General features: G+C 34.5%; 1 protein-coding gene across 3 annotated transcripts in view; it reads right to left on the bottom strand.

Moving 5' to 3' along the window:
- The window catches only part of SPAG16 (sperm associated antigen 16), a 173518-nt gene that overhangs the window by 141922 nt on the left and 5621 nt on the right, over positions 1-25975 (bottom strand). Inside the window, exons 2-9 of one of the 3 annotated variants that reach the window (XM_087919613.1) lie at positions 25013-25059; positions 21974-22072; positions 20442-20569; positions 18976-19113; positions 14001-14108; positions 8171-8288; positions 5343-5412; positions 498-646 (exon numbers count right to left, since the gene is read on the bottom strand). In XM_087919613.1, the coding sequence (XP_087775739.1) occupies positions 498-646; positions 5343-5412; positions 8171-8288; positions 14001-14108; positions 18976-19113; positions 20442-20569; positions 21974-22072; positions 25013-25059 (857 nt within the window). Of the gene's footprint in view, positions 1-497; positions 647-5342; positions 5413-8170; positions 8289-14000; positions 14109-18975; positions 19114-20441; positions 20570-21973; positions 22073-25012; positions 25078-25975 lie in introns of all 3 variants that reach the window. The other 2 variants (XM_087919615.1, XM_087919614.1) reach the window with 2 other exon arrangements.

Raw genomic sequence — 25975 nt, forward strand, 5'->3', positions numbered from 1 at the left:
CCCCTGTGTTATACCTTCAAAGATAGTTAATCCTATTGGTATAATATTTGTAGATATCTATACTACTTATTTAGTAATTCTACACCTATTTGTGTGAGCAGTTGCAGCCAGTAATCATGTAGTAGTCTAAATGGCTTATTCCAATTCCAAGATTGTGATTCTACTATCGTAAATAATATAGCTCAAATTCTAAATCTATTACTGGAATACCACTACCACCACCACTCCTGATATATCTGGCTCCAATTGTTTAAAAGAGCTCTGAAAACCACCTCTTTTCCTAGGCTTTGGGCTATAGTGGATGGGTGGATCCTGTGCGTTTTAATGGTTACCTTTTTATGGTGTTTGGTGGTTTTTTCTTTACTTTAATTGTATTGGATTGTATTTATTATGTCCTGTCCGGACTCATTCGGTGGCTTTATAAACTTGTAAAATAAATTTATATTTATTTATTTACATTTTACTTATTTATATTTTATAAATAAGAACATCCATACCTTTGGATATTTCTTGCTCATCTGTTTTGCTGGATCTTTGGCTGAATCATGTGGATTAACAGCAGAATGCCCTTTCTGTTCCTTGGCTTCTCTAAGTGCTCTTTGGGAAGGTCCCTCTAATCCAGCCTCTCTATCACACCAATGACCCACTATAAGGCACAAACAATTTATTACAGAGAAGTAGAGAAATTTAACAGAAAGAACATTATTTCAATTATTTAAGAACTTGTTTTTCTACTGCCCATTTAGACAGAACGTTGTTTTTTTTATTTCCAGAATGGTAAACCACAATAGAAATTGTAATTTCTTTTCTATCAAATTATAAAAAAATCCAAGTTGTATTGAGATCTAAATAGGTACTATAAATCCAATTATTCAGAACATAATCTAACCTTGATTTCAGTACCAAACTAGGAAAAAGGAGATTGGTTATTTATTCATTCATTTGTTTGTTTGTTGTTTGTTTGTTTGTCAGTTTTATGTAGCTCTCCATCTCACAATCAAGTTACTCTGGGTGTCATACAATAAAGCTAAAGAACAGATAATTAATAAATAATAAAGCAATACTCATTATTAAAAGCTATAAAAGGAAAGCTTAAAAAGAAGAAATATTAGGCAAGGGGGTATTAATAATAGTGGAACCACCTCAAAATATATTATGGGTAGGTACATACAACATGGCAATATTTACTCTACACCAGATGTATTATAGAATATAAGTCATCAATCAATCAATCAGAATAGAGCTGGAAAGGTCATTGGAGGTCTTCTAGTCCAACCCCGTTTTCAAGCAGGAGACCTTATACCATTTCAGATAAGTGGCTACCCAGTGTTTTCTCAAAAACATTGTATTAGGTTTTTGCCTGCTGCCACAACACTGCTGGCTCATGTTTAAGTGATCGTTAACTAGGACTCCAAGATCCCTTCCACTGTTTTTGAGCCAGGTTTCGCCGACTCAGTAGTCATGCCTTTGCTTTTTCCTGCCTAAGTGTAAAACCTTGCTTTTCTCCACATTAAATTTCATGTTGTTGGATAGGGCCCATTGTTCCCACCAGCTTAGTGTCATCTGCAAATATGATTTCCCCTTCTATTCCTTTATCTAAGTCATTTATGAAGATATTGAAGAGTACTGCCCCTAGGTCAGAACTTTGTGGAACCCCACTGCTTACTTCCCTCCGTGTAGATGTAGTACCGTTAAGGACAACTCATTGAGTACAGTTTGTCAGCCAGTTACAAATCTGCTGGTGGTATTGCCATCTATCCCACATTTTTCTAGCTTACCAAGAAGTAGGCTGTAGTCTACTTTGTCAAATGCCTTGTTGAAGTCTAAATATACTATGTCTACAGCATTTTGTTGATCTACTAATGTAGTCATTTTGTCAAGTAATGAAATAAGACTGGTTTGGCATGATTTATTTTTAACAAACCTGTGCTGACTAGTAGTTATTAACTTATTTGTTTCTAAATGTTCACAGATTGGTTTTTATTATTTTTTTTCCAGTATCTTCCCAGCTATTGAAGTTAGGCTGATTGGTCTATAGTTTCCTGTGTCTGTTTTTATCCCCCCTTCCTTTTTTGAAGATGGGAATCACATCAGTTCTTTTCCAATCCTCAAGTACTTCACCAGTACTCCAGGATTTTTAAAGATATGGTACAATGGTTCTGAGATAACATTGCCAGCTCCTTCAAAATTCTGGGATGTAATCCATCAGGTCCCAGTGATTTATATTCATCAACATCAGACAGGTATTCTCTTACCATGTTTTTGCTTATTTTTATTTCTAGTCTGTCTTTTACAGTTATGTTTTTGGTAGGTTGGGCTATAATTTTTTTTATTTATAACTTTTATTGCTTTATCAATGTATAAAATACGAATAAAAATGGGAAATTAAGGGAAGAAAAAAAGAAAGGGGGAAGATAAGAGTACAAGGAAAGAAAGGAAAAGGCGTTGACTTCTAACTCTTTTTGGCACAAGATAGCAACATTACAACCTCAACTGTTTACTTTTACACATTAGTATATAACTAGCCATTTCTGTTACAACATACCCATTTAATCAGCCAAAGTTTCATTATTTTTCCTCAAAAGCACAAAATCCAGAAGTGATATCCAAATAAAAAACATAAATATATTTTTCTCTTTGAATAGAACAATCAATTTAACCATTATTGTTTTATCTTCCTTGCTGTTGAAATAATGTACTTCTATTTGCACTTAATAATCTTTATAAACTATCACCATTTATATTAACAAACTTTACTGTATTCTTTCAGATTTTTTAACCTTAAAGGAAAAAAAATTTTCTCGTCCATTTTAAAACACTAAGCTTTCTTTAAAAAATTTCTAAAATTAAAATATTCTATTTTTTTAACTTCCTCTTAGCATACATACTTTAAAATTCACTTTCAGATCAATAAAATACCAACTAATTCCAATTAACTTAGATAACTCCCTCCAAATTAACCTCATAGAATATTTTTTTCTTCTTGTATACAGCACTCAGCATTCTACTCTGTTGTGGCAGCGAGCAAAAGAAGCTTCACCCTCTACCCCTACTGCCTCATTTCTCTGCACATCTCCGCTTCACTTTGCGGCTTTGGCCTCAACGCATCGCACAGCCTCCTGCTTCGTTGAGGTGGTAAATAAGAAGAAAAAGCTTCATCCTCTACCCTCCACTGCCTCGTTTTATCCTCCACGCCTTGCCTCCTGCTCCATTGCAGCTATGAACAAAAATAAAACCTACCCACAAAATTCCCCCTTGTGCTTATTCTGGAAACCCAAAAATACAGGACCAGGTCTCATTGTCAGGGAAACATGTAGTCCTTAAAAATAATTAAGAAATGAAAGGCACAACTTATTGTCCATTTGAAAAAGAAACTCCAGAATGGCTACTTCTTCAACCAGAAACTGATTACAGCCCCACCCTCTAGTGCAGGGGTTCCCAAGCTGGGGTGCTCGCATCCCCTGGGGGTGCGAGACGATATTCCAGGGGGTGCAAGAAAAGTCCAGGTAATTACATTAAAGAATAAAGTAACAATCTTTTTTGATAAAATATTATTTGGAATTCGCATAATTTATCCTTGAGCAAAATATAAATTTCAGGGGGTGCGAGGTTCAAGTGAAATTTCTTTAGGGGCAAAAAAAACATTGGGAACCACTGCTCTAGTACACCTAGATCCCTCTCACAGTTACTACTGTTGAGCCAGGTACCACCTATTCTGCACCTATGCATTTGTATTTTTTTCTGCCTAAGTTCAACCCCACCACCCAGCTTTTGCTGCACAAGCTGCTTCAAAGTGCATTTCTGAAGCTACTTGCAGAACTTTTGCTGTATTGAAGGAACTAGTTTTGGGTTCAATGGAGATCATTCTTCTGAGCCCTGACACATAGATCCAACTGTTATTACAAACAAATCCAGTTTAAAAGATCTATTGCCTGTCTTCCCATCCCTGTCTTCTCAGGAGTGTCCTTTCTGGGGTACACCTTCTCGTTTCTTTCAAGAAAGAGGGTTGTCTTAAAATATTGTATTCAAGATTGTATGAGAGTGCATCTGACAAATTTGGGGAGAACTAGGAAGTATAGATATAAAAAGAAAATCAGGAAACTGATCTGATGTGAAGTTAGGGTTCACACTTCTGCAATGCTCCCAAACTCCCAATAAAGTTTGTGTATTTATTCATTGGCCCCTCCGAGAAATGCCTCTATCATTCAGTGTTGCTTTTATAGCTAGCAATTCTCTGTTGAAATTATTGTTACTTTCAGTTGGGAAAAGATTAGAATAAAATGCAGAAGACAAGAGGTCCTTCCTCTCTTTGCCAAAGCCTGAGGGAAAACAGTTCCAAATAAAGGTCAAGGCATCAATTTGCACAACAAAGGAGCAACTAGAATCCAGATGTCTAAGTAACAGCTGAGATTAAAAGAAATCCTTCAAATCCTGGAGGATGGCTTGCTCTTTAGGGTATCAGTTAAATTGGTTCCCTTTTTCAGAAGTTTACTGAGCTGTCTTGTGCATTTTGCAAAATTATGGATGAGTCTTTTATTAAAAAATGTAAATCACCGAACAATGTATATTTTTCACATTTTAGTTGTTTACCACATGAAAACATACTGCACCTTAATGGGATTCATCTATACTTATTCTGCAGAGATCCAATAACCCAAATGGTTACATGGATTATTTGGATTATTGGGTTACAACAGGCAGTTTTCCAACTTAGTAAAAAAAAAACTGGGTATGAGGGGAAAAATACATTTCTGATGTGAATTTCTTGTAAGGATGGAACTACTGTAAAAAAAAATCAGGATGTCATCCTACTATAGCTATACATTTATCTAAATTGTTGGAAATCTGGAAAAAAATCAAGAATAATTAACCAATCCATAGGGCATTACTGTGGATGTCAAAAGCTATTAAATATTGATGGATGTCTACAATTCAGATGCATTCTTCTTAAGACCAATATAGCAAAAACAATATCTTTTGAAGGTAACTCAGCAGATTTGAAATAAGAGATATTGTGTGATAGTCTAATGGATATAGAGTTCAGGTCTCTAATCAGGCACAGCTCTCAACAATTTAATTAATTCTTTTTTCTTTTACTAAAAATGTAGACAAAGATGCTGGGGATCCCAATGCCCTAGTTATTCATTGAGATTTTCTGCATAATGTAGTATAAAACAGCATTAGTTTTAGACCATTTAAGTCTGTGTACATTGTAGATTATTTAAATAGTGTATAAATTTAATATGTAGAGAAATATTAAATTTCTAGAAATGTGCATAATACCATGAGAAGCAAACATTATCTCTTAAGCTTTTACTTTTGGTTCATAGCTAAATATTTACCTTTCATCATTGGAATGTGAATGTTGTTTCCAGATTCCAAGCTTTGTAAAGTCGCTTGCAAGCCAGTCATCTGAACAATGAAAGAAAAAGCTATCAAGAACCTTTAGAAAATCAGAAATAATATATGACATTAAGTATAAAATATTTCAATATAGTTGAGAATCTCAGAATACTAATTAGATTGCATATAATATCTTAATACTTCAGGAAATCCATCTAGATTAAAAATTGTCCTGTAGCATAGAAAGAAAGACATGGTAACAATTTCTGCCTCTCCTCATCACCTTTCATGCAAAAAGAATTTGTCACTCAAACCTGCATCTTGAACAGAACCCTTAGATGCACAGTGATCAAATATGATAAAGTTCCTGGAATCAAAAAGCCATTGGAACCTATAATTCTTTCCACTTTGCCTTGCTTATGCATCTGAGCAGCTTGGAGACCTGTCTTTGTTGAGCAGAAATTATTTCTGCCTGCCCAATGTCAACTGCATTGGAACTATGCCTGATCATATTCTGTTTAGGAAAAACAATTACAAAATTGTTGAGTTCGAAGGGGCTGTTTAGTCATTAAGTATAATCATTTGACCACTGCAGGAATCCAGTTTAAAGAATTAACAATAGATGGTTGTCCAACCTTTGTTGGATATTCAGCAAATAGGAGATCATCTCTTCCATCTGTAATTGGCTTCACTGTCAAATGATTCTGTTAGAAGCTTCTTCTAATACTTAGTCAAAACATCTGTGTTGATTTATTCTATATATTATTCTATATCATAATTTTCAGATGATAAAGAGCATCTTCTATGTGACATCCCTTAAAGAGTCTAAGGACATCCTTGAAAAGAGTTAAAATGTTAACTCACTGAACCAGTTGAACTGCATCTTAAGATACTGAGGGAACTAGGTGATAGTGACCGAACTCTTATGAAAACTGGAGAATTGTGCACATGACTGAATAGAAATAGAATCATCAGGCTGGAAGGTCCCTTGGGAGCTTCTAGTCAAACCTGCCTGCCCAAGGCAGGAGTCCTGATTCCATCCCAGACAAATGATTGTCCAGTAAATCCCCTCCTCTAGGTCAGTGGTCCCCAACCTTTCCAGCTTGGCATTCCAGCGGGGAGAGGGGATGGTTCTATGTGAGTGGCAGGCCCATCCACACACATGTGCAGAGCTCCATTTGTGCGAGTGATGCAAGGGCAATCAACCGCTGCTCGTGCAAGTGGAACTGAATGCACAGGGTGCTCACCTCTTGCGCAGCCCAGTCAGGAACAGTCTGGGTTGCTCTAGATCATTTATGAAGATGTTGAAGAACACTGAAGAACTTCTGAGTGGAAGCAAATAATGTCTCTGCCTTCAACATGGGAAAAGAAAAAGATGCAGCAAACAAAAAACAGATCAGTCAGTAATTTGGGTTATGATCTATTCTAAAATCCTCTCTGATATTGAGAAGGTATTGATATATTAAGAACATTTTAGACCAGATCATAAAGCAATCCATATGCCTGAATCTACACCATGAAAAATATGCAATTACCAGAAATTAACATGGTAGTTTGTCTTAGCAGTCAAATAGGCTTATAGATGCAAAGATGCAAAAGATGATGCAAATGTTCAACAGCTCTTCAAATATCAGAAATACCTGTTTGTTCTAATTCCAGAAAGCAGAACATGGAATAGTCAGTTTACATTATAAGATAGCCATTTCTGACTGAAAATTAGAAACAGTAATCACAGTTAATCAGTGTGGTGAGAGGCTCCCATTCGTTGAATACACTGAAGCAGAATCTAATTAACCACTTGTCTAGGATGTTTTAATTGGATTCCTGCACTGAATAAAGGCTTTGGCCTTGATGGACTAAACAGTCATTTCCAACTTGATGATTCTGTACTATTATATTAATGTCCTCACCCCTTCCTTCACATCATATCTCAAAATGATGCCACTTATACCTAATATATTTCAAGTTATTTCAATTAGTTTATACCTCAATCAAACCATAATAGAGAACAGTGAATTCTACTTCAATGTTTAAAATAATACTCTGCTTACAATAGAGCATAATTTGTTTCAAAATACTTTCCTTCAAGAATAGAATTCTTCATTCACTTCATCAAAACTTCCTGAAGCCTCAGTGGAAGGAATGGAAAAGAATGATAGAAGAGGCTTAGTGAAAAGAATGATAATTAGAAGCAGCTTTTCTCTGGATTTATGGATTTGGATTTATGGATTTTGCATTCAACATAACTGTGGTAATAGGAAACAATATTTGCCCTATGAACAACCCATGACTTTCATGTGTTTTCATAAACATATATACACACATAAGCACATTCTAATAATACAGGTTGATAGCTAGTTGTGATGCTAAGAACTAAGATGAAAAGAAATGTGTATGTTCTACCCAAGAAAGCAATATAATTTCTTATTATTATTACCGTTAATAAGAATTCTGCTTTAAAATGTCAAATTATAAAATTTCACTTCACACACAGAAATAAAAGCCTGGGAGGCTACAATTGTAAACAAAAGGCCATTAGTGTATTTCAACTGGTTTTCTTCTCCTTCCCCAAATCATACTGTTTTTAGACAAAGAAAAAGCCTCACTATTTTAGAAAAAAGATGTATATTTCTTGGTGTACTTAATGCCACATTCAACAAACAAACTCTTTGATGTGCATTTGTTTAACTTTGGTTTGTTTCTTTGACCCACCTTGAATTATGAGGAATGGCACAGAATAAAACTTTACCTAAAACATTAAATTAAATAATATAATATTTTAAATGGTTTCCATAAAAATGTAAGTTAAAATTGCTGTAAGCTTTACCTGCCCAACAACTCTGTCTCGTTCCAAACTTGTAAGCATTTTCTCTCTTAGGAGAACCTCATACTTTTCATTCAGTTGTCTTAACATAGGCTCATACAATGCATAGTGTGTCTTTAGCCTATAGACAAGAAACTGTTTATAGTTACCAAATATGAGAAAATTAAAAAAAAGTATTCAATTCCAATGCAAGAGGTTAATTTATTTATTTTTTTAGTCAATGGTGTGATCAATGAGCATCATAGCAAGCTACAGTAGATGTTCTGCCAATAAGGGATGGGCAGCATGGGCTTTATGATGGAGATCCTGGATCCTGGATCCTAACAGTGAAATCTCTCCAGAAAAAGGAGAGATTGTGAGACAACCCTTATGTACTCCCAGACAGCTGCTCCTCATGAGTAGGCTGCAGTAACTGTTTTACAATCAGCTGAGGAATTGAATGACTAAAAGTTGCAGGATACCATCTAAGTTCAATCGTACTGCAGCCTTTTAAGAACAAAAACTTTATTCCTTGTTTCTTACCCTTCAGATTGGCAAGTTTCTACAGTTATCAGTGGCTGAATCGCCTCAATTAAAGTTTTAAATATGATTTTAAGGACTTGGAACAATATTTTTGGAATACAGTAAAAATGGTGTTTAGAATATTGCTTTTAGAAAGTTAAACATGGATTAAGGGTTCAGATACATTTTGAATAAATATTTGAAATTAATTATAAATCTCTTCTAATGAGAAACTGAATATTTATATTTTTTACACAAGGACATATGTGAAAAAATGATTCAGAAAATACTTTTAAAGATTTCTGACATTATTAAAAGACTAGATGTTACTATGGAAAAGAAACAAGTTTCAATTGACAAGAATGAAATTGGCTTAAATGTGGATTTAAAAAATCACAGGCTGTAAGAAGGTTATGGAACAAAGTAAACTGAACTGACAAATGAAGCTGGCTGATGTTTAAATAATTAAAAAGGACATGTGAATAATAGACCAGAAGAGTAGATTGTAGAACCTTTTTATATGGGATTTACAAAAGGGACATGTTGTTGGTAATTTTGTGAGCTGATACAAAAATGAAAAGAAATCATATGTTGCATTTATAATTCATCTTCAGTGATATACAACAAAAATATCAATCAGAGCAACACTTATTAAAATTAATGGAGTAAGAGTTGTACTGTACATTAAAATCTGAGAGAAGCTGTAAAATAAATTCATAATGACACATGTAATATTAAAACACACTGATATAAGATTTTATATGTTTTTATTTCCCGTATATCATAATAGTCTACCTACTTTGACATATTTATTCTATTTATCTGGTCTTCTTATTTCTATATTATACTACCAATGATGATAGATTTAAAATATACGGTACACTATATTCTGCTTTATTTTCTATATCTATAACCTGGTCTTTGATACATTAATTTATTTATACATTAACCAAATTGGTATGACTCACTTAACAACCATACTGTTTGTCAACCAAAATTCTGGTATTAATTGTGATCATAAATCAAGGACTACCTGTAATGCAAAGCTCTCTACATGGGGCTATCCTGGAATACTACCCAGCAGTTTCAACTGGTCCAGAATGCAACAGTGATGGATATCCACTGGTATGCCCATGTAACACTCTGCTTTGTAAGCTACATTGGTTGTCATTTTGCTTCTTGGTGCAATTCAAGATGCCGGTCATTATTAAAGCCCTACATGGCACAAGACCTGGTTACTTGAGGAACCACCTGTCTTCCATAGTATCTGTCCTGCTGACTGCACCTGGCAAGGCTGGCATGCTCCAAGTTCTTTCAATTAAACAATGTCATCTGTCAGAACCCTGGAAATATGCCTTCTCTGTAGCAACAGCTATCCTCTGGAATAGGGTAAAACTCAAATTCACAGCCTGCGGCATGGATGCATCACACATTGGCCATGCCCACCCCCAATTTAGCAAAGGGGGAAAGAGTCACGATACATCACATGACAACATGACAATGCGAGCTTGACACCCCTGGGATAAAGGAATGAGGTTCTCCCAGAGATTCAAATGTGCTTACCCTACTGGTGGTTTGAAAGCCTTTATCCAGCTTTTGGAAGGTATGACTGAAATTAAGAGGAGGAATTCGAAAACTGAAAATTCTGAGATATTACTCAGAATTCACTGAGGTTCACTTTTCAAAAATTGAGCTAAAGCGAATCTCTGTTAGGCTTTGGACATGTAATTGATTATTATTATCAACATTTATATTACTGTATCTTGCACCCGATACTTTTTGACTTAGAATTTAGTATCACCTTTATGATTTTACTCACAGAATTTATAATAATAATAATAATAATAATAATAATAATAATAATAATAATAATAATAGTAGTAGTAGTAGTAGTAGTAGTAGTAATAATAGTACTATTGGTTGTCATTCTTTTATCTTTATAGAATGTAATATCTTATCTTTATCTATGACCACAAATTTGTTGTTGTGGAAACAAGATGGCAGTTCATTAGGAAGGCAGTGGTGGATTTTAAGCTTCCCCTTTCTGTACTATAGAAAAAAACATTCATAATGTTTGTTAATTGTAAAGAACCTGGGAGAAGAGTAATTTTCTTCTGAGAGGTAGTCCAAATAGGCAAATCCACAAAATTACAACATCTTGTAGGAGATTTACATGTTTCTCTGATAATTATTTATGATTTTACAGCAAGTAGTGACCTATTATTTTAGCTCTTAGTGTAAAACCCAAAAAGATTTGTTTTAAAAACTGCATTATTTAGTATAATTATTCAATGTCTTGAAATAATTGATTCTGATTCTATTATCCTATCTGTATTATTCTGGATTTATATTTCTATAAACAGCTTTATTTTATATGTTTACAGGGACTTTAACGCATTCCTCTTTTTAATGACCTTTATTGGATTTTTCTATCCACAAGAGGGAAGTCCAACATAAGGAATATCTACTCAAGGTTTTCAACTTTGAAACAAAACATAGATTAAGACATTTAGACTGGGGAATTGCTTAGATGTTTAGTATAAAGTTCAAGAATAGTTGAATGTTTTCTTTTAAGAGTTTAAGGCTAACCTTTTGCATTGCAATATTTTTTTTCTTGTATTATCTGCCACTTATATACAATATAATACTGTATATTATATATACAATATTGAGTCTATTGATTTTTTGTTTCTGGGTGTAAAATTGCTTTTTAGCTATCAACTCTAAATAGGAGATGACATTATAGGAAATAAAATTTTAAAAAACAGAAGAGATCCCACATTCATTACAATCAACCTGCTTTACTTTATTGTGAAATATATTCTCACAGATTAATTGCATTATACTGGAATATAATATTATCAATAAATTAAAACAAAAAACAAAAAAAGATTTAGAAAAATTTGATCATACATTTGTGGTTTTAAGGGTGACTTTAATGATGAATACAAGAAATTAATGGACACCAAAAGTTCTTTTCAGTTCAGAGAACCCCCAACCCCATAAAAAGTTAAACATATCCAGAGGTATATTTAAGAATTATGGGAAATATTATTTTGAAAGAGAAGTGGGAAATTTTCTCAAAACCCGATGTGAATATTGATCAAATTTTAGAAATACAAGAGATTTTCAGAATAAATTCATAGACAGAACAAAAAAATAAAATGCTACATCCTTCTTAAATTCACATATTTCAAGACAAAAGAAGCAGTATTAGAATAAAAAGGAAAAATACTCCCTTAGAATTCAGAAACAGAATAATTGAGATTCTGTCAAAAGTACCTCCAGATATTCTTAGAAAGAAGGAAAATGACAGCTTTTTGACAATGGCTCAAAAAAAAAAATCTGATATGGAGGTCCATTGTCTTTCATCTACAGTATAGGTCTTTATGTTTGATGGCAAAGCTTTTGTATATTCCACCAATGATGCCAATGGAATACTCCAGTCATTGGCTGTGAGAGAGTAAGGTAGTAAAGGCAGAGAAGAGACAGAAAACGAAGCTGTACAAAGTAGCTGTTATTTCTTGTTAAATTATTTTTCAACTAATATTAATAGTATGAATAGCTAATTTAAAAAGAAAAATAACTTTTTGAAAGTCTAAAAGGAAAATGCATATATTATAGATCTTCAAGATTCCCATAAAGCTGTCAGAATAAAAATACTTTTATATTTGTGGTCTTAAGCAGATAAGAAGAAATGGATAAGCTATATATTTGAATATTTAAATTTGGAATTTGAAAAACAAAATCAAGATGAACCAGGGAAATTTATATATTTTAAGGCTGAATTTGAGAAAAAACCAATTGATACAATTTATGCTGGGAGCTAAGTATATAATTTTGTAACTATATAGTCAGAATTGCTGGAGTCAAAGTTTAGTGTTTACTTTGAAAGAGGTTTATCTTTGCTGGAGTTCTTCCCATGGACTCTCCTCAGTTATCTTCCTGGAATGTATGATTAACTATCTTGGCTTGCTTCGGAACTCTCGTCAATGCGGTTTGTTTTGGTTTTCTTTTTGCCTCATTATTTACTTTTGTGACTTTAAACTGTGCCTAATAAAACAGTGAAATTAAGTTGAAGGCATTACCAGACTTTAATGTATGTTTTGGGTTATTTTGAGAGACTATGGGTCATCACAGGCAGGGGAAGGACACTGCAAAATCCCCATTCCCTCCCCTCCCCACTAACCTGCTTTCCAGCTTCGTTCTCCTGTGCAGGGCAACAAAAGAACACCCAGCCGATCAGCTGGGACTCAGGAAGCAGAGAATAGATGGGGGTGGGGCCAGTCAGAGGTGATATATGCTGGATCTCAGAACTCTTCAAAACTTCTGCTACCAGTTCTCCAGAACTGGTCAGAACCTGCTGAATACCACCTCTGCATGCATGTGATAGTAGCAGTGCTACATACACCTAATATTATCTTAATAATTGTTACACAATTATTACACAAAGAAACCTCCAGATTGAAGAGGTGGGAATTTAACAAATTTGTGTTAGTACAAGTGGATATGAAATTGAAATGACAAGAATTAAAAAGCTTCCAAACCAATTTAATCTAATGTGTTTTTATCTACAGTATAGCACTCCAGCAAAGCACTTATGAAAGGATGTGTATCTTTCTGCCTTAAAACAGAAAGAAATCTATGTAAAAACAGCAATTAAACTAAAGCAATTAGAATTATGAAACAATCATCTATTTTTAAAACAAAAAATGAAAGAAATTTATAATCAACTCAATTTAATGGAAGTAAATGAGAACCATAAGAAGTTGAATTTTTTTAAACAGAAATATTTTGAAAAAGGTCAGATAAATCGTTGCCTTTCCAACGCAAAAGGAGCAGGACAAAATAACTGTTACCTCTATTTGGATGGAGCAGACCAATGTACATGATTCAGCAATTTGTTATATACTATTAAAGATCATAGTGAACAATATTTGGTGCAGAAAAGATTAAAGAGCATTTGAATACAATACTACTCATAAAGCTTATAGATTAAAAAAATTGTAATAAAGATATCATTAAAAAAATAGAAACAGAACAAAGTTCCAGGGCATTATAGTATCTACTGAATATATTGCATAACTTTTCCAGAAATTTTAATTAAATTGTTAACTCAGGTATTGAACGAGATTCCAAGCATCAAGAATTCCCTACATCATGGAAAGAAGCTTTCGTCATCCATTTATTGATCAGTGTAGATAAAACATATGCCTTAGCAAGACGTTTAGGAGTATTCCATATAGATCTATTATATAAATTGTATCAAATCAGGAAACTATACAAAAAGCAGCAGTTGCAACAAGTATCAAATAGATTTGTATTTATGTACCTTTTAATGTCATTAATAAGTCTGTTCTTTTCCTGGACTACTCTTTTATGATGCATTCTATGGAAGTCACGCTCTCTTTGCATTTTTAGCAGTGCATCTTTAGCTTTACTGCATGGAAACAAAAAAAAAATGATTTCTAAATATATATCTATGATTTAGGGAAGTAAAGCATCTATCATGAGGACTAGCCATCCTGTATCAGAAAGATATTCTTAAAATCTCCAATAAAAGAAGCACATTAGCACTTGATCTGGCTCTATTGCTTGTCCTGGTTTCATTTAACCTGTTATTTGCATTCCTCATTTGTTTCTGTCAACAGTACATATATGTTGTGGTTAGCCGGCAGGAGGTGCAGATGGCTGAGGAGAGCGATGACTCTGATGAGGGGCCAGGACTATCAGGGAGTGGGCTGCTGCCTTCAGAGATTGTGAGGGCTGGCAGCAGTGACGAGGAGATTCCCAAGGAGCCTGTGCCAAGTGCATGTGCACGAAGGATTGCTCGGAGAAAAGAACAGTTACAGCAGCACAGGCGACTCGGGAGTAAGGCTGCAAGGTGATGGCCCCTCCCTCAAAAGGATAAAAGCCAGGTTTGAAAAAGCGTTCTTTGCAAACAGCAAAGCTCTTTTTTTTTTTTTTAAACAAGTTTTATTGATTTTTCAAGACAAACAAAACATATATAACCTCCTTTCCAAGAACTACCCATAAACTTCAACAAGACAAACAAAGCATTATTCTTTAAAACATGGTTCCACATTATCACACTTGAAGCAAAACATTGGAGAAAAAAAAAAAAACCTCCTTAGTTATCATTTATACATATCTTTTCCCAATTTCTCTCCCTTTAATTTCATTTCTCCAAGATTTTATTAATTTAGAATCAAACATAATCCACACACTAAACGTAAAACATAAAACTTCTTTGAAAAGTGACTTGGCCCCAGGTTACATCTTTTTTGACAGACCTAAATCAAATTCATGCCCATCTTATATACCCTTCATATCTTATTAACCATTTTGTATTTTCTATATAACTTCTCCCATCTTTTCACTCTCTTAATTATATTTTATTTATTTCATCTTATTTCAAAGTCATTATACTTATGTCTTTTGTCCGTTCTTTAGTAAACATCTATGTATCTCTCCCCTTTAACCAAAAATTTCCCTGTAATCGCTTTTGAAGTATGACGCCTTCTCCTAAAATAAAACTTAAAATAATACATAATTTCCATTCTGATTCTGCTTAGTACCTTCTACATATTAAATCTTAAAATGAAAGAATAACAAACTTATAGTATAATTAAATATATAATTTCTATTCTAATTCTAGTTCTCATTATTAAACATTAATATTTCATTAAATATTCCAATAAACTGTTCCAAATACAAATACTACAATACTATCTTATGCACTCTTGCAGAATCTTCTTTAATTATAAGCTATCTATCATCCTTCATCTCTAAAGAAAAACTTTTTTAAAAAAATCTTGTCCTAACCCGTGGCTTTTTTTTTCTTTTTCCCTCCCTTTCTTCTCCAATCTGGTCTTTTGCCCCTCCTCTCCTCTCCCCTTTTAAGTTTCCTCTCTGTTGTAATTCTATTTTCAGTTGCTTTCTAACATTGTACCTTCTTTTCATCCTATTTTTCTTTTTCTTGGTTGTTTTATTAAATCTTAAATTCTCCTTTTCCCTTCCTTCCTTCCCATTTTCTTTCTTAATCAAACTTTTAGTCCATTAAAGATGGCTTCTTCCTTTTCTTCTTCTTCTTCTCCTTCTCCTTCCTCCAGTGTTTGCTGGTACGTAGAAACCGCCATTTCTAAAAAGTGGAAGGCAGCTCCCAAAGAATCCTTGCCACTTTGTTGTCTTTCTTTTAATTTTTCATATTCCATTTTCAGTTCATCAACCGGTGGTACCATTATAAGTTCTTTTTTTAAAAAAAAACAACAACAACAACCCAGATGCTTTCAATCTTGAAGTAATTTCCAAATGTCAGAGTTATCAAACAATCCAAACAAGCAAAACTTTTTTCCTCTTCTTCTCTTTACAGTTTTTTCTCCAGAGGCAAAATCCCAGATATATTTTAAAAGCCGTATTTCCATTAATTAATGGTCTTGAAATCTTCAAGGCGTCTCCTCCAGCAAAGTTTAGAAAAAAAAGTTTTTTTTTTTTTTTTTAGTCCTCCCCTTCCCACTTATAACAAAGAGCTTATTTTTACCTTTAGAGAGCAGGTTTTTCTGTGCTCCTTTGCTTTCTCCGTAGGGAGGGGTAGTGAGCTTTCCTTCAGCACTTTTGCCGATGTTACAAATTCTTTTGGAAACAAATGTATCAATCCAAAGTCAGGTTTCCAGGGTGTTTTAAAAGTAACATCATGTCCTGGTTTAGCCAAGAAAACTTCTCCTTCTAAGTCTTCCTCCTGCACAAACTTGTCCGGTTGAAGAATCCTTCATGGCTGCCGAGACAGCCGCTCATCCGTCTCGGGAAAAAGGAGTCTAGCCGGCTGGGGAGGGGGGGTGCGATGTCCCCAGACCCCTGCTCGGATCTCCTCTGTCTTCCGCTGCCCCTTCAGGGTAGCGACAACCCCCAAATCCAGTTGGATCGGGGGTACCTTGACGGCGAGCACAGCAGGGACCCGCAGAGAAGCGGATTCCTGCCGTCGACGAAGCCTTACAACCCGGAAGTGTGAGCAAAGAAGCTCTTAAACTCAACTGGTGGACATCTTAGTTCGTGTTTGGAGTATTTTGTAAATTAGTTCTTATCTCTGGGTTTTTGACAGCCTTGACAAACAACTTGGCAAGGCTCTTTCTTGTCAGAGCTAAATAATGGAAAGCAGCCTTTAGAACAGAATTCGCTATTAAACCTTAAAAGATGGGGGCTGCTGCCTTTGTCTGTGTTTGCTCTTTGGGAACCCGGTTGGGTCAGAACAATATAATGGTATATTCTACAGTAGATATATGGCGTGTTCTCTGTTATTTTTGCATGGATTTTGTTGCTAGCCTCTGCATTTTCCTTCTTTTCTTACTATCAAAAAATTTGTGACATGATTGAACTTTGACTGAGTGAACTTGCCTTTGCCTAACAACTTTGTTCTTTTCCTATTCATGTGAACTCTGTGCACCCTACAATTCACTGAAAATCAGGGATGGGCAGACTTGATAGAAAGTCATCAGTGGCTCCTTTGGGAGTTAGTCCTACACATATCTGGAATTAAATTCAGGGAAATTTAACAAGAACCCAATGCATAGGTTCTTAATAGAGTACTAGAAAAAGAAGTTTACTTCCATTCAGTTGCATCCGATTCTTGGAGACTGACTGGACAAGTCCCTGCAGTTTTCTTGGCAAGGTTTTTCAGAAATTATTTGCCATTGCTTCCTTCCAAGGACTGAAAGAAAGTGACTGGCCCAAGATCACCACCTGGCTTTGTGTCTTAGGCGAAACCAGAACTCACAGTCTGCTAGTTTCTAGTCTAACTACTAAACTGGCTCTCCTAACAATATTCTTCAGAGGAAATAATTTTCTATGCCGAGATTCTATTCTAATTTTCCATGCTTGAATTAAATGTAAAAACTGGTTTAAAGTAATTCTTTTTATTATGAATGAAATAATAATAGCACTTAAACTTGTATATTGCTCCATAGTGCTTTACAGCATTCTCTAAGCAGTTTACAAATGTCAGCATATTGCTCCCAACAATCTGGGTCCTCATTTTACAAAACTCAGAATGATGGAAGGCTGAGTCAACCTTGAGCTGGTCAGGATCAAACTCCTGGCAGTGAGCAGAGTTAGCCTGAAATACTGCATTCTAACCACTGCACCACCACAGCACCTAAAATTAGTATCCTCAGTTAAGTAACTTCTTGCAGATTATTTATTGGGCTTTCAGTATCCATCAGTTTCAGAAAATTATTGCTGCTGCTGCCATATCCCTAGGCAAGTTCCCCACCCTCAAGAATAAAAACAAGAGATGCAAAATAATTGCATCTCTACTTCCTACTGTCTTTAGTGCCATTGTGGATTTTGCCTCTGATATAAAATGAATGTTTAATATTTTATAGAGGGTTATTTTACTCTGTGTTGACTTAATAATTATATCAGGTTTTTGTAATCATACAGTAATATATAAATAGAAGATGTACATTTTCATTTCAAATACTAACAGAATTTAAAATTCAGGGGGAAAAAATCTGAACATTCTAAACATTTCCATTAAAACCAATGCAGTATAAAATAAAGTACACCAATGTCTTTTTATATCCAGTAATGCAATGTATCTGTATCCTATCACTACTTTTAAGTTCAATAGAATCCTAAACAATGCAGGATAAGGGAACATTAAAGACCATAGAGTCAGGTGAAAAAACAACACTTTGAAATGTTTGACTTTTTCAACACATTTCAGCATACAGATATTTTATCTTCATTTCAAAAATGTTGATAGATAAAGGGTATATAATGTAATAAATATTACAAGCACTTGATCTCCCAGTAGCTTCTGGTCAACCAATAAAAAGGAGTAGGGAAGATACTCTTAGAGGTTCATCCTTGAGGGCTGCTATTGTGAAGGAAAAAAAAGGGCACATACCTTCTCTGCTTTAGAATAGCACTCTACCTGGGGTCACGCTAGCAACAGCTAAGAGACCTGGTTGTTCCAGAAGTCCTTGGAGAGGTCATTGTATAGTATCCCCCGCCCCCTGAAGTAGGCAATTATTGTTTTGGGGATTGATGTTTGTTTTTTCTTTTAATTCTATCTACAGTAGTTCACTTTTACATTATTGTAAGCTACTCAGAGCCTTTTTAACTGAGCAGCATTGCAGAAATAAATTAACTTGGGTATTGATGGATTAATAGCTATTTAACCCATTCTTTACCAGACTTGCAAACAACAATACTGCCATTCAAAACTGATACCTTCTACAATCTGATATCAGTATTTTTTTTCATTCAAATTCCTAAGGAAATGTAACCCAATAATGACAAGAACATACTTAGCTGCAAATTTATAGTTCTCCATTTCTTTCTTCAAACTTATATTTTCCCTCTCCAAATGCTGATTGCAAGTATAGGCATCTGGAACAAATCCAACATCTTTAGGTTCAAGCACACCTCTCTGCATCAATTCATACCTAAAATTAAACAATTGAACTTTAGTTTTTTTTTCACTCCTCTTGGTTATAAGGAGTACATATACCATAAGCAGGAATCCATAGAACAGCACAAACTCTTTTTCTTGATTGTGGTTACTTTAAATAGGAGCTCCTATAGTTCAGAACTACATTTCTCATGGTAAGTGAAATTACCCCCCAAAACAGAACTCCATGCCTTAACTTAATACCCTAAGTACAATGAAACAACTGTTACTTCTCATTATTTTTTGAGAGGTCAAGAGAAAGAACATGGATAGGACGTACCAGTCAAATATCTACAGAATGCAGTAATCTATCAGATTATAAAAGAAGAAAATAGACATACTGTAATCTTATTGGAAGATTACAGTTTAATCTTATTTCCAATGTATTGGAAATAAAGACCAATACATATTTTGGAATAATACATATTTATTGATCCATGGCTTCCCGTTGCACAGAAAATTGTCAAGATAGTTGTATCGCTTCTTAGTATCCCATCTTTATTTTTACAAATAATTCCAGGTGCTGAACATTATCAATATTCCTCCGCCTTCCTATTTTCTCCAGAACAACAAACCTGTAGGGTGGGGTGGGCTAAGAGACAGTGACTGGCCCAACATCACCAAGCTGGATTTCATGGCTAAAGCAGGACTAGAACTCATGGTCTCCTGTTTTCTAGCAGGAAAACACAATTTTCTCCCACAGAGTTCTCTGAAGTCTTCAAACATTATAGCCACTCATATTTTGTTCTTAATCTTCCCAATCCTCTTTTTGCTATCCTTTTTCTGCTAGCATCAAGCTCTTTTGAAACTCCTAATTTCCAAATCTACCCACCCTTCTTCCCCTTTGGCAGGCACAATGTACAGGCACAGTGTACATACATCTCACATCCCCTCAATTACAGCTGGCCATTTTTCCTGCTAAAACGGATTAGACTGGTGCTGCAATTTAGAAAATCTCCAGTCTAAGCAGCACTTTTATTAGTTCCAGTTTTTTATTTTGCATTGCATAAACTTATGGATGAACAGGGTTATCTTAGGACTGTTTTAGACTTTACAGTCCAGATTAACCATCCATCTTAGGATATGGAAGAATGGAACTAAATTTTAAGCAGGAGGGATGATGGTTTGACCTTTAAAAATATTTTTATTGACTTGACATTTTAAAATATTGATTTCTAATTAATGGGCTACTTAAAACTTACAAGGAGAAAAATATCCCCAATATGAAATTATAGAAACAAAAACAAAAAGTAACATTCCAAGTTTCAAAACAGAACAGTAATTTGAAATACAAGATCTCCTATTTAATTAAGAAAGTTTTACCATTCAGTCTGAAAGCAGTCTAATGTCCTGTTCATTCCCATTCTGATTAAAAAATTGCAAAGAAAGTCATCTACAATTTCAGGTGTTTCAGACAAAGATTGTTTAGTGATCTGGCCTGGCCGTTGAGCCTAGAAAGAAAAATTCAGGAGACATTTTAGAAACACTATCTGCCTCATCAGACATTTCCTTGTTTTAGAAAAATATTTTTTTAAATCAGAGACTACTTTTTTGTACATTACAGAAAGATATATAGGCTAATGATAGTTTATTTCTTACCATACCATCTTTCATAAAGATACAGTAGTCATGAATCTATCTCAATGAACTGTGATTAACAACTATGTGCAATAGTCTGGAAATTAACTTTGTCAAAGAGTAGCCAAACATCAGGAATGATGTTGGATACTATGATATGAATATTTTAAATATTGTTCTCCATCCTTGTTCACCTTCTAATAGGATCACCTTTTATTCCTTTGACTCCTCTCCTATATGACGCTGTCCTACAAGTCTGGGAACAGCTAGATGGCAGCAAAGAATTAGATTAGATAGCTTTTTTTCCCTACCATCACAATGTTAACAGACCAAATGTAGTAGTCCTACTTTTTTGATTGCCTTGTAAGGGACAGAGTAGATCTTATTTAAGAGTATGGAGGAAGTGTCTGTGTTGGTTTGATGAATACAAATCTAATACCATACTTCATTGTAATATGTATGTGTGTATGTATGTATGTATGTATGTGTGTGTGTGTATGTGTGTATATATATATATATATATATATGGATCTTTGGTTGTTCGGGTTTTCTCCCGCGTAAGATTCGAAGTATCTAGGCAACGTTTCGATGAAGTCTCATTCATCATCTTCAGGCTTCTGTCTCCGGCTCTGTGCTTCTCAGAGTGATGTGAGATTGCAGCTGCTTCTTCCTTTTAACTGCTAGTGGGGGTGGGACTTGATTGGGTGGGGGCTTGGCTGTGTTCTGATTGGGTGGGGGTGTGTTCTCATTGGTAGGGGGTTTGGCTGTGTTCTGATTGGTTGGGGGGGAACACATCACTCTGAGAAGCACAGAGCCGGAGACAGAAGCCTGAAGATGATGAATGAGACTTCATCGAAACGTTGCCTAGATACCCCCCAACCAATCAGAACACAGCCAAACCCCTACCAATGAGAACACACCCCACCCAATCAGAACACAGCCAAGCCCCCACCCAATCAAGTCCCACCCCACTAGCAGTTAAAAGGAAGAAGCAGCTGCAATCTCACATCACTCTGAGAAGCACAGAGCCGGAGACAGAAGCCTGAAGATGATGAATGAGACTTCAATTCAGACATCTGAAGAAAAAAGGGGGCAATATCAAATATCCATATGCCAATGTCTTAGGCAATCTGACCCAGTCTAATAGTTGAACTCATACAAACTGATTATTTTCTCAAGTCAATTATAAAAAAATATTTCATATTATTTTATTACTTTATTTATTTTGAACTCATGCAAATTAGCATAGCATATATCATGATATATAAGATATTTACCATAATTTGGGCATCAATAGTCTGTTCATGCATTGTGTGTAAAGCTTTTGCCAGATCTTCATCGCCTTCCGGAAGACTAAAATCTTCATCTGTGGGAATCTAAGTCAAATTATAAATAGATCCAAAATTAATAGGCTCACTGAGAAGAGGGAAAATATTTCAGCATCACAAACTCTTTTAGACAGAGCTATAACAGGGCTCACATAGAGAAGGTATCATTCTGTGAATGTTAGAATTCAGCTTCAGGCTCTAGCACAGGGCTGTCAATCTCATGGCCCGCGGGCCAAAGGCATCACGCACTGGCCACATCCACGGCCAGCTTAACAAAGGGGGGAAAAGTTATGCTACATCACGTGATGCTGCCATGACGACATGAGTTTGATGCCCCTGCTCTAATATGTTGCTCAAATAAGATATAAATGTCTGATCTAGGAAAGATTCTTTGTCTGGAATCCAGGAAAGCAATTTCTAAACAGGGAAGATTATATTTAGAGTTTATTTATGTAAAAGAGAAGATGTTTGCATTTGGCAACTTGTGCAGCCTGTTTTTGTCACTGAAAAAATAATGAATAGCCAAAACCTGCCAGAAAAGAAATCCAGTGAAACTTCAGACCTCTAAAATAAATTTCCAAAATTATGCCAATCCTGGAACTGCACCATCAATAAGAGAGAAGTTTGTTTTAAGTTTTAAAAATAATGTAAACAGCAAAGAAGGAAAAGAGAATCACCTTGAAAGGAAGATGGGTAGCCTAGAATTTTAATAAGTTAAAAAAAGTGATGCCACCAAACATATCAAACGTAATTTTACTCTTGTAAACATTTCTTCTTTTTCCATAAGATCATTAAGTTTGTTTCAGTGTTTTTTTAATTTTGATATTAAAAAACTAAACCATCTTTGCTACCACCTGCCTGTTACCTAAAACATGTGGAATGTATATATTTTTATTTATTGAATGAGTTTTGGAGTCTGCCATTTGTGAATGCTTTTACTGATGTTGAGGATTTAAGCTGCTTGTTAAATCCTATGTTGCTTTTCTTTTTGGATATGTTGTTTCTGACAGATTTCAGGTTGCATGCTGTTTTAAAAAGAAAAAGTCCTGACCAAGTTGTCTGCTGTTTGGATGGTAAGCAATAATGACTATGCAATAGCTTCCCACCATTTGTAGCCTAAGGATGAAAAATAAGAAAGTAGGAATTCCCAATGTTTTGAGTTCCTAATGTTCCCAATACATCTAAAACTCCTTGAATTTGAACATAAAAAACACTATTCCATATGGGGGGGAAAGAACCACTTGAATTTTTTTCCAGTTTTGTATGAAACATGGCTAATGTAGAATATTCTAATTAAGGATTCTGATGGAAGCCTTTTTGATTCAAAGCTCAAAACAAATAAATCTCCCCTTTTGATCTGTCAACCTTGATTTTTCTAAAAAATCATGATCAACATTATTTTGAGGTTTGAGTTCTTTTAGAATCTATTAAAATTAATGATCATACAGGTTGAAATTGGATTTTTCCATGCTATATTACAAACTGCATTCATAATAGCTATGCAACAATTGTTTGTATATGCAACAAAAATTTGGACATTACAAATAATATATATTTGTAATAATGTATATTACAAATCTGTAATATATGAAGAATCTGAGCTCTGCAAGCTTGACATACTCAGCATTTGAATTTTGCAGTTGAGTAGATATGATTCAAACATAAAATACCATGAAGAATTGTATTTTTCTGCTTACTTATCATTATTTTCTTCATCGAGTAAATTTTTTACTGATTTTTAACAGATTGAGAAATTTCTTCCTACCGTGTTTTCCCATTAATTTGATAAAATTAGATTTACCCTTGAACATCTTTCTTGTCATATAATTTAATCAATCAATATTTTTATTATTGGCATATTAATAATAGCTTTCCGTTGAGCAAACACTGAAAAATTCTTATTTATTCCAATTTTGGAACTCTTTAATTTGTAGACACCAAAACCAAAGTGAGTGCTTGACTTCCATTATGAAGGCCAAATTGCTGTGAAAAAAAAATAGAATTCTGTAAAAAGAAATAATCCTGTCCAATTTATATTGGTCCTGGGCTCTGAAATCTGATGAGTCTAATCAAAATTCTCATGCTTAATTACTATTCTAACAGGAAAACCTCAGGGTTCATGCTCTCCCTAATTTTATTCCAGAATTATTCCAGAAGGGGGCATGCATAAGCACACCAATGTGCCTACCATCCCTGTCCTATTGTTTCTTTTATATATTTTTTTTATTTTTCTTATATGTATCCATGTATTCATAACTATGTTTTTACTTATACCTATTATCTTGTAAGCAATTAACAAATAAAAATAAATAAATAAATAAATTAGTTTTTCCATTAGTGAAATGGTCTATTTTCCTTGCCCATTCATATTAAACTCCTCCAGTTTCAGAGTTGAATAATTCTAATTTAGATAGTGATACTAAAATATTCATTTTGATAATGTGGCTTGGTAATAGGATTCAAGGTGGTGAATTGACAAGCCACCTATTTGTTTCCCAGCTTGCATTTAGCATCGTTGAATCCTCATCAGCTTATCTTCACATATAAGCAAATTAATCTTTTGCCACAAATTAAAATTTCTCAATAATTTACTATTATATTTTATTAACAAATACATTAACAAAAGTATTGACAATAATGACATTTTAATAGCAATTAAATTCCATTTCCCCACTGATACTACCTTTCCATATGTAAACATTAAATGCTCAGCGGTCATCTTTAGATACACATAACAACTGCTGATATGTTTTTCCCTTTCTTATCCTTCTGTATAAGGTTGAAGATTACTAAAATGTTCACATTGATAAAAAAGTCTTAAAAAGCCATTTCCAATTAGAACAGGAAATACATGTCAACTTCATAACACTAATTTTATATGGAGAGGGAGATCTATTTACTATTAATTTATCAAGATAGGATTAATTTAGCAAGATCAGAGAGTGGATTGAAGCTTCATATGCATAAAGTGCTACTTTATGTTCTTACCTCTTCATATTGATAGTCATCTTCAGAACTTTCAGTTATTGTAACCTCTGCATGTTTAGTTAAGTCTACAATATGAAATTGTATTGGTTACAACATGATTTAATATTATATCTGATATGTGTTCAGAATGCTATTTTAAGGCAATGTATTCATTTTGTATAAATATTTGACTACTAATACTAAAATTAATTTAGCCACTCATTCTGGTGAGATGGGTGGCAAAGAAATTTAATAAATAAATAAAATAAAATAAATCCTAACCCTAATTTATGAACATAATCTAATCAGTTCTAACTTCATTTTTTCAAACATTTAAATTTAAAATCTTCTCCAGAAATGCTAAATTAGATTCTATTCTCATCTCCACTATGCTTTAAGCTCTCATGGTTTATCTGTAATTATTCAACAACTACATGCTCCTGCAATTATTTTTCATGATTTTAAAAAAACATACTTTTAAAATTAATGAAATATTTCCATTGTTAATTTTAGTATTTGTTAAGATTTTCTTCATAATTCCTTCCTTCTTTCCTGCCTTCCCTTTCTCCCTCGCCCTTCCTTCCTTTCCTGCCTCCTTCTCCCTTCCTTCCCTTCCCTTCCAGTCACATTCCCTCTCTCCCTTCCTTCCCTTCCTCCCATTCTCAATTCATCCTCCTCCCTCTCTCCTTAGAATTCCTGTAGCTTCGTTTGTGGGAAACTTGTAAAGAGAAAGGCAATGGGGAAGCCAGCAGGAAATTGCAAATCCAAAGACAACAGGCAGGTAAGTGGTTGCTGCTGGGTGGAGGAAAGGGTAAGGATGCAGGGGGCTGGATGTTACAACATGGGGATGCACAAGCAGTGCCATATGAGTTGGAAAAAGTTTGTGGGTGTGTGCCAGATTTCAAGTAAGTCAGGGAGTGTTGTGGAGACAGGGCGGCATAGGTCAGGAAGGCTTCCTGAGATGTACAAGAGGTGCTGTGTGGA

Source organism: Pseudonaja textilis, chromosome 1 (assembly GCF_049901715.1).
Source record: "Pseudonaja textilis isolate UNSWEBS1 chromosome 1, rPseTex1.2, whole genome shotgun sequence".
Classification (NCBI taxonomy): domain Eukaryota; kingdom Metazoa; phylum Chordata; class Lepidosauria; order Squamata; family Elapidae; genus Pseudonaja; species Pseudonaja textilis.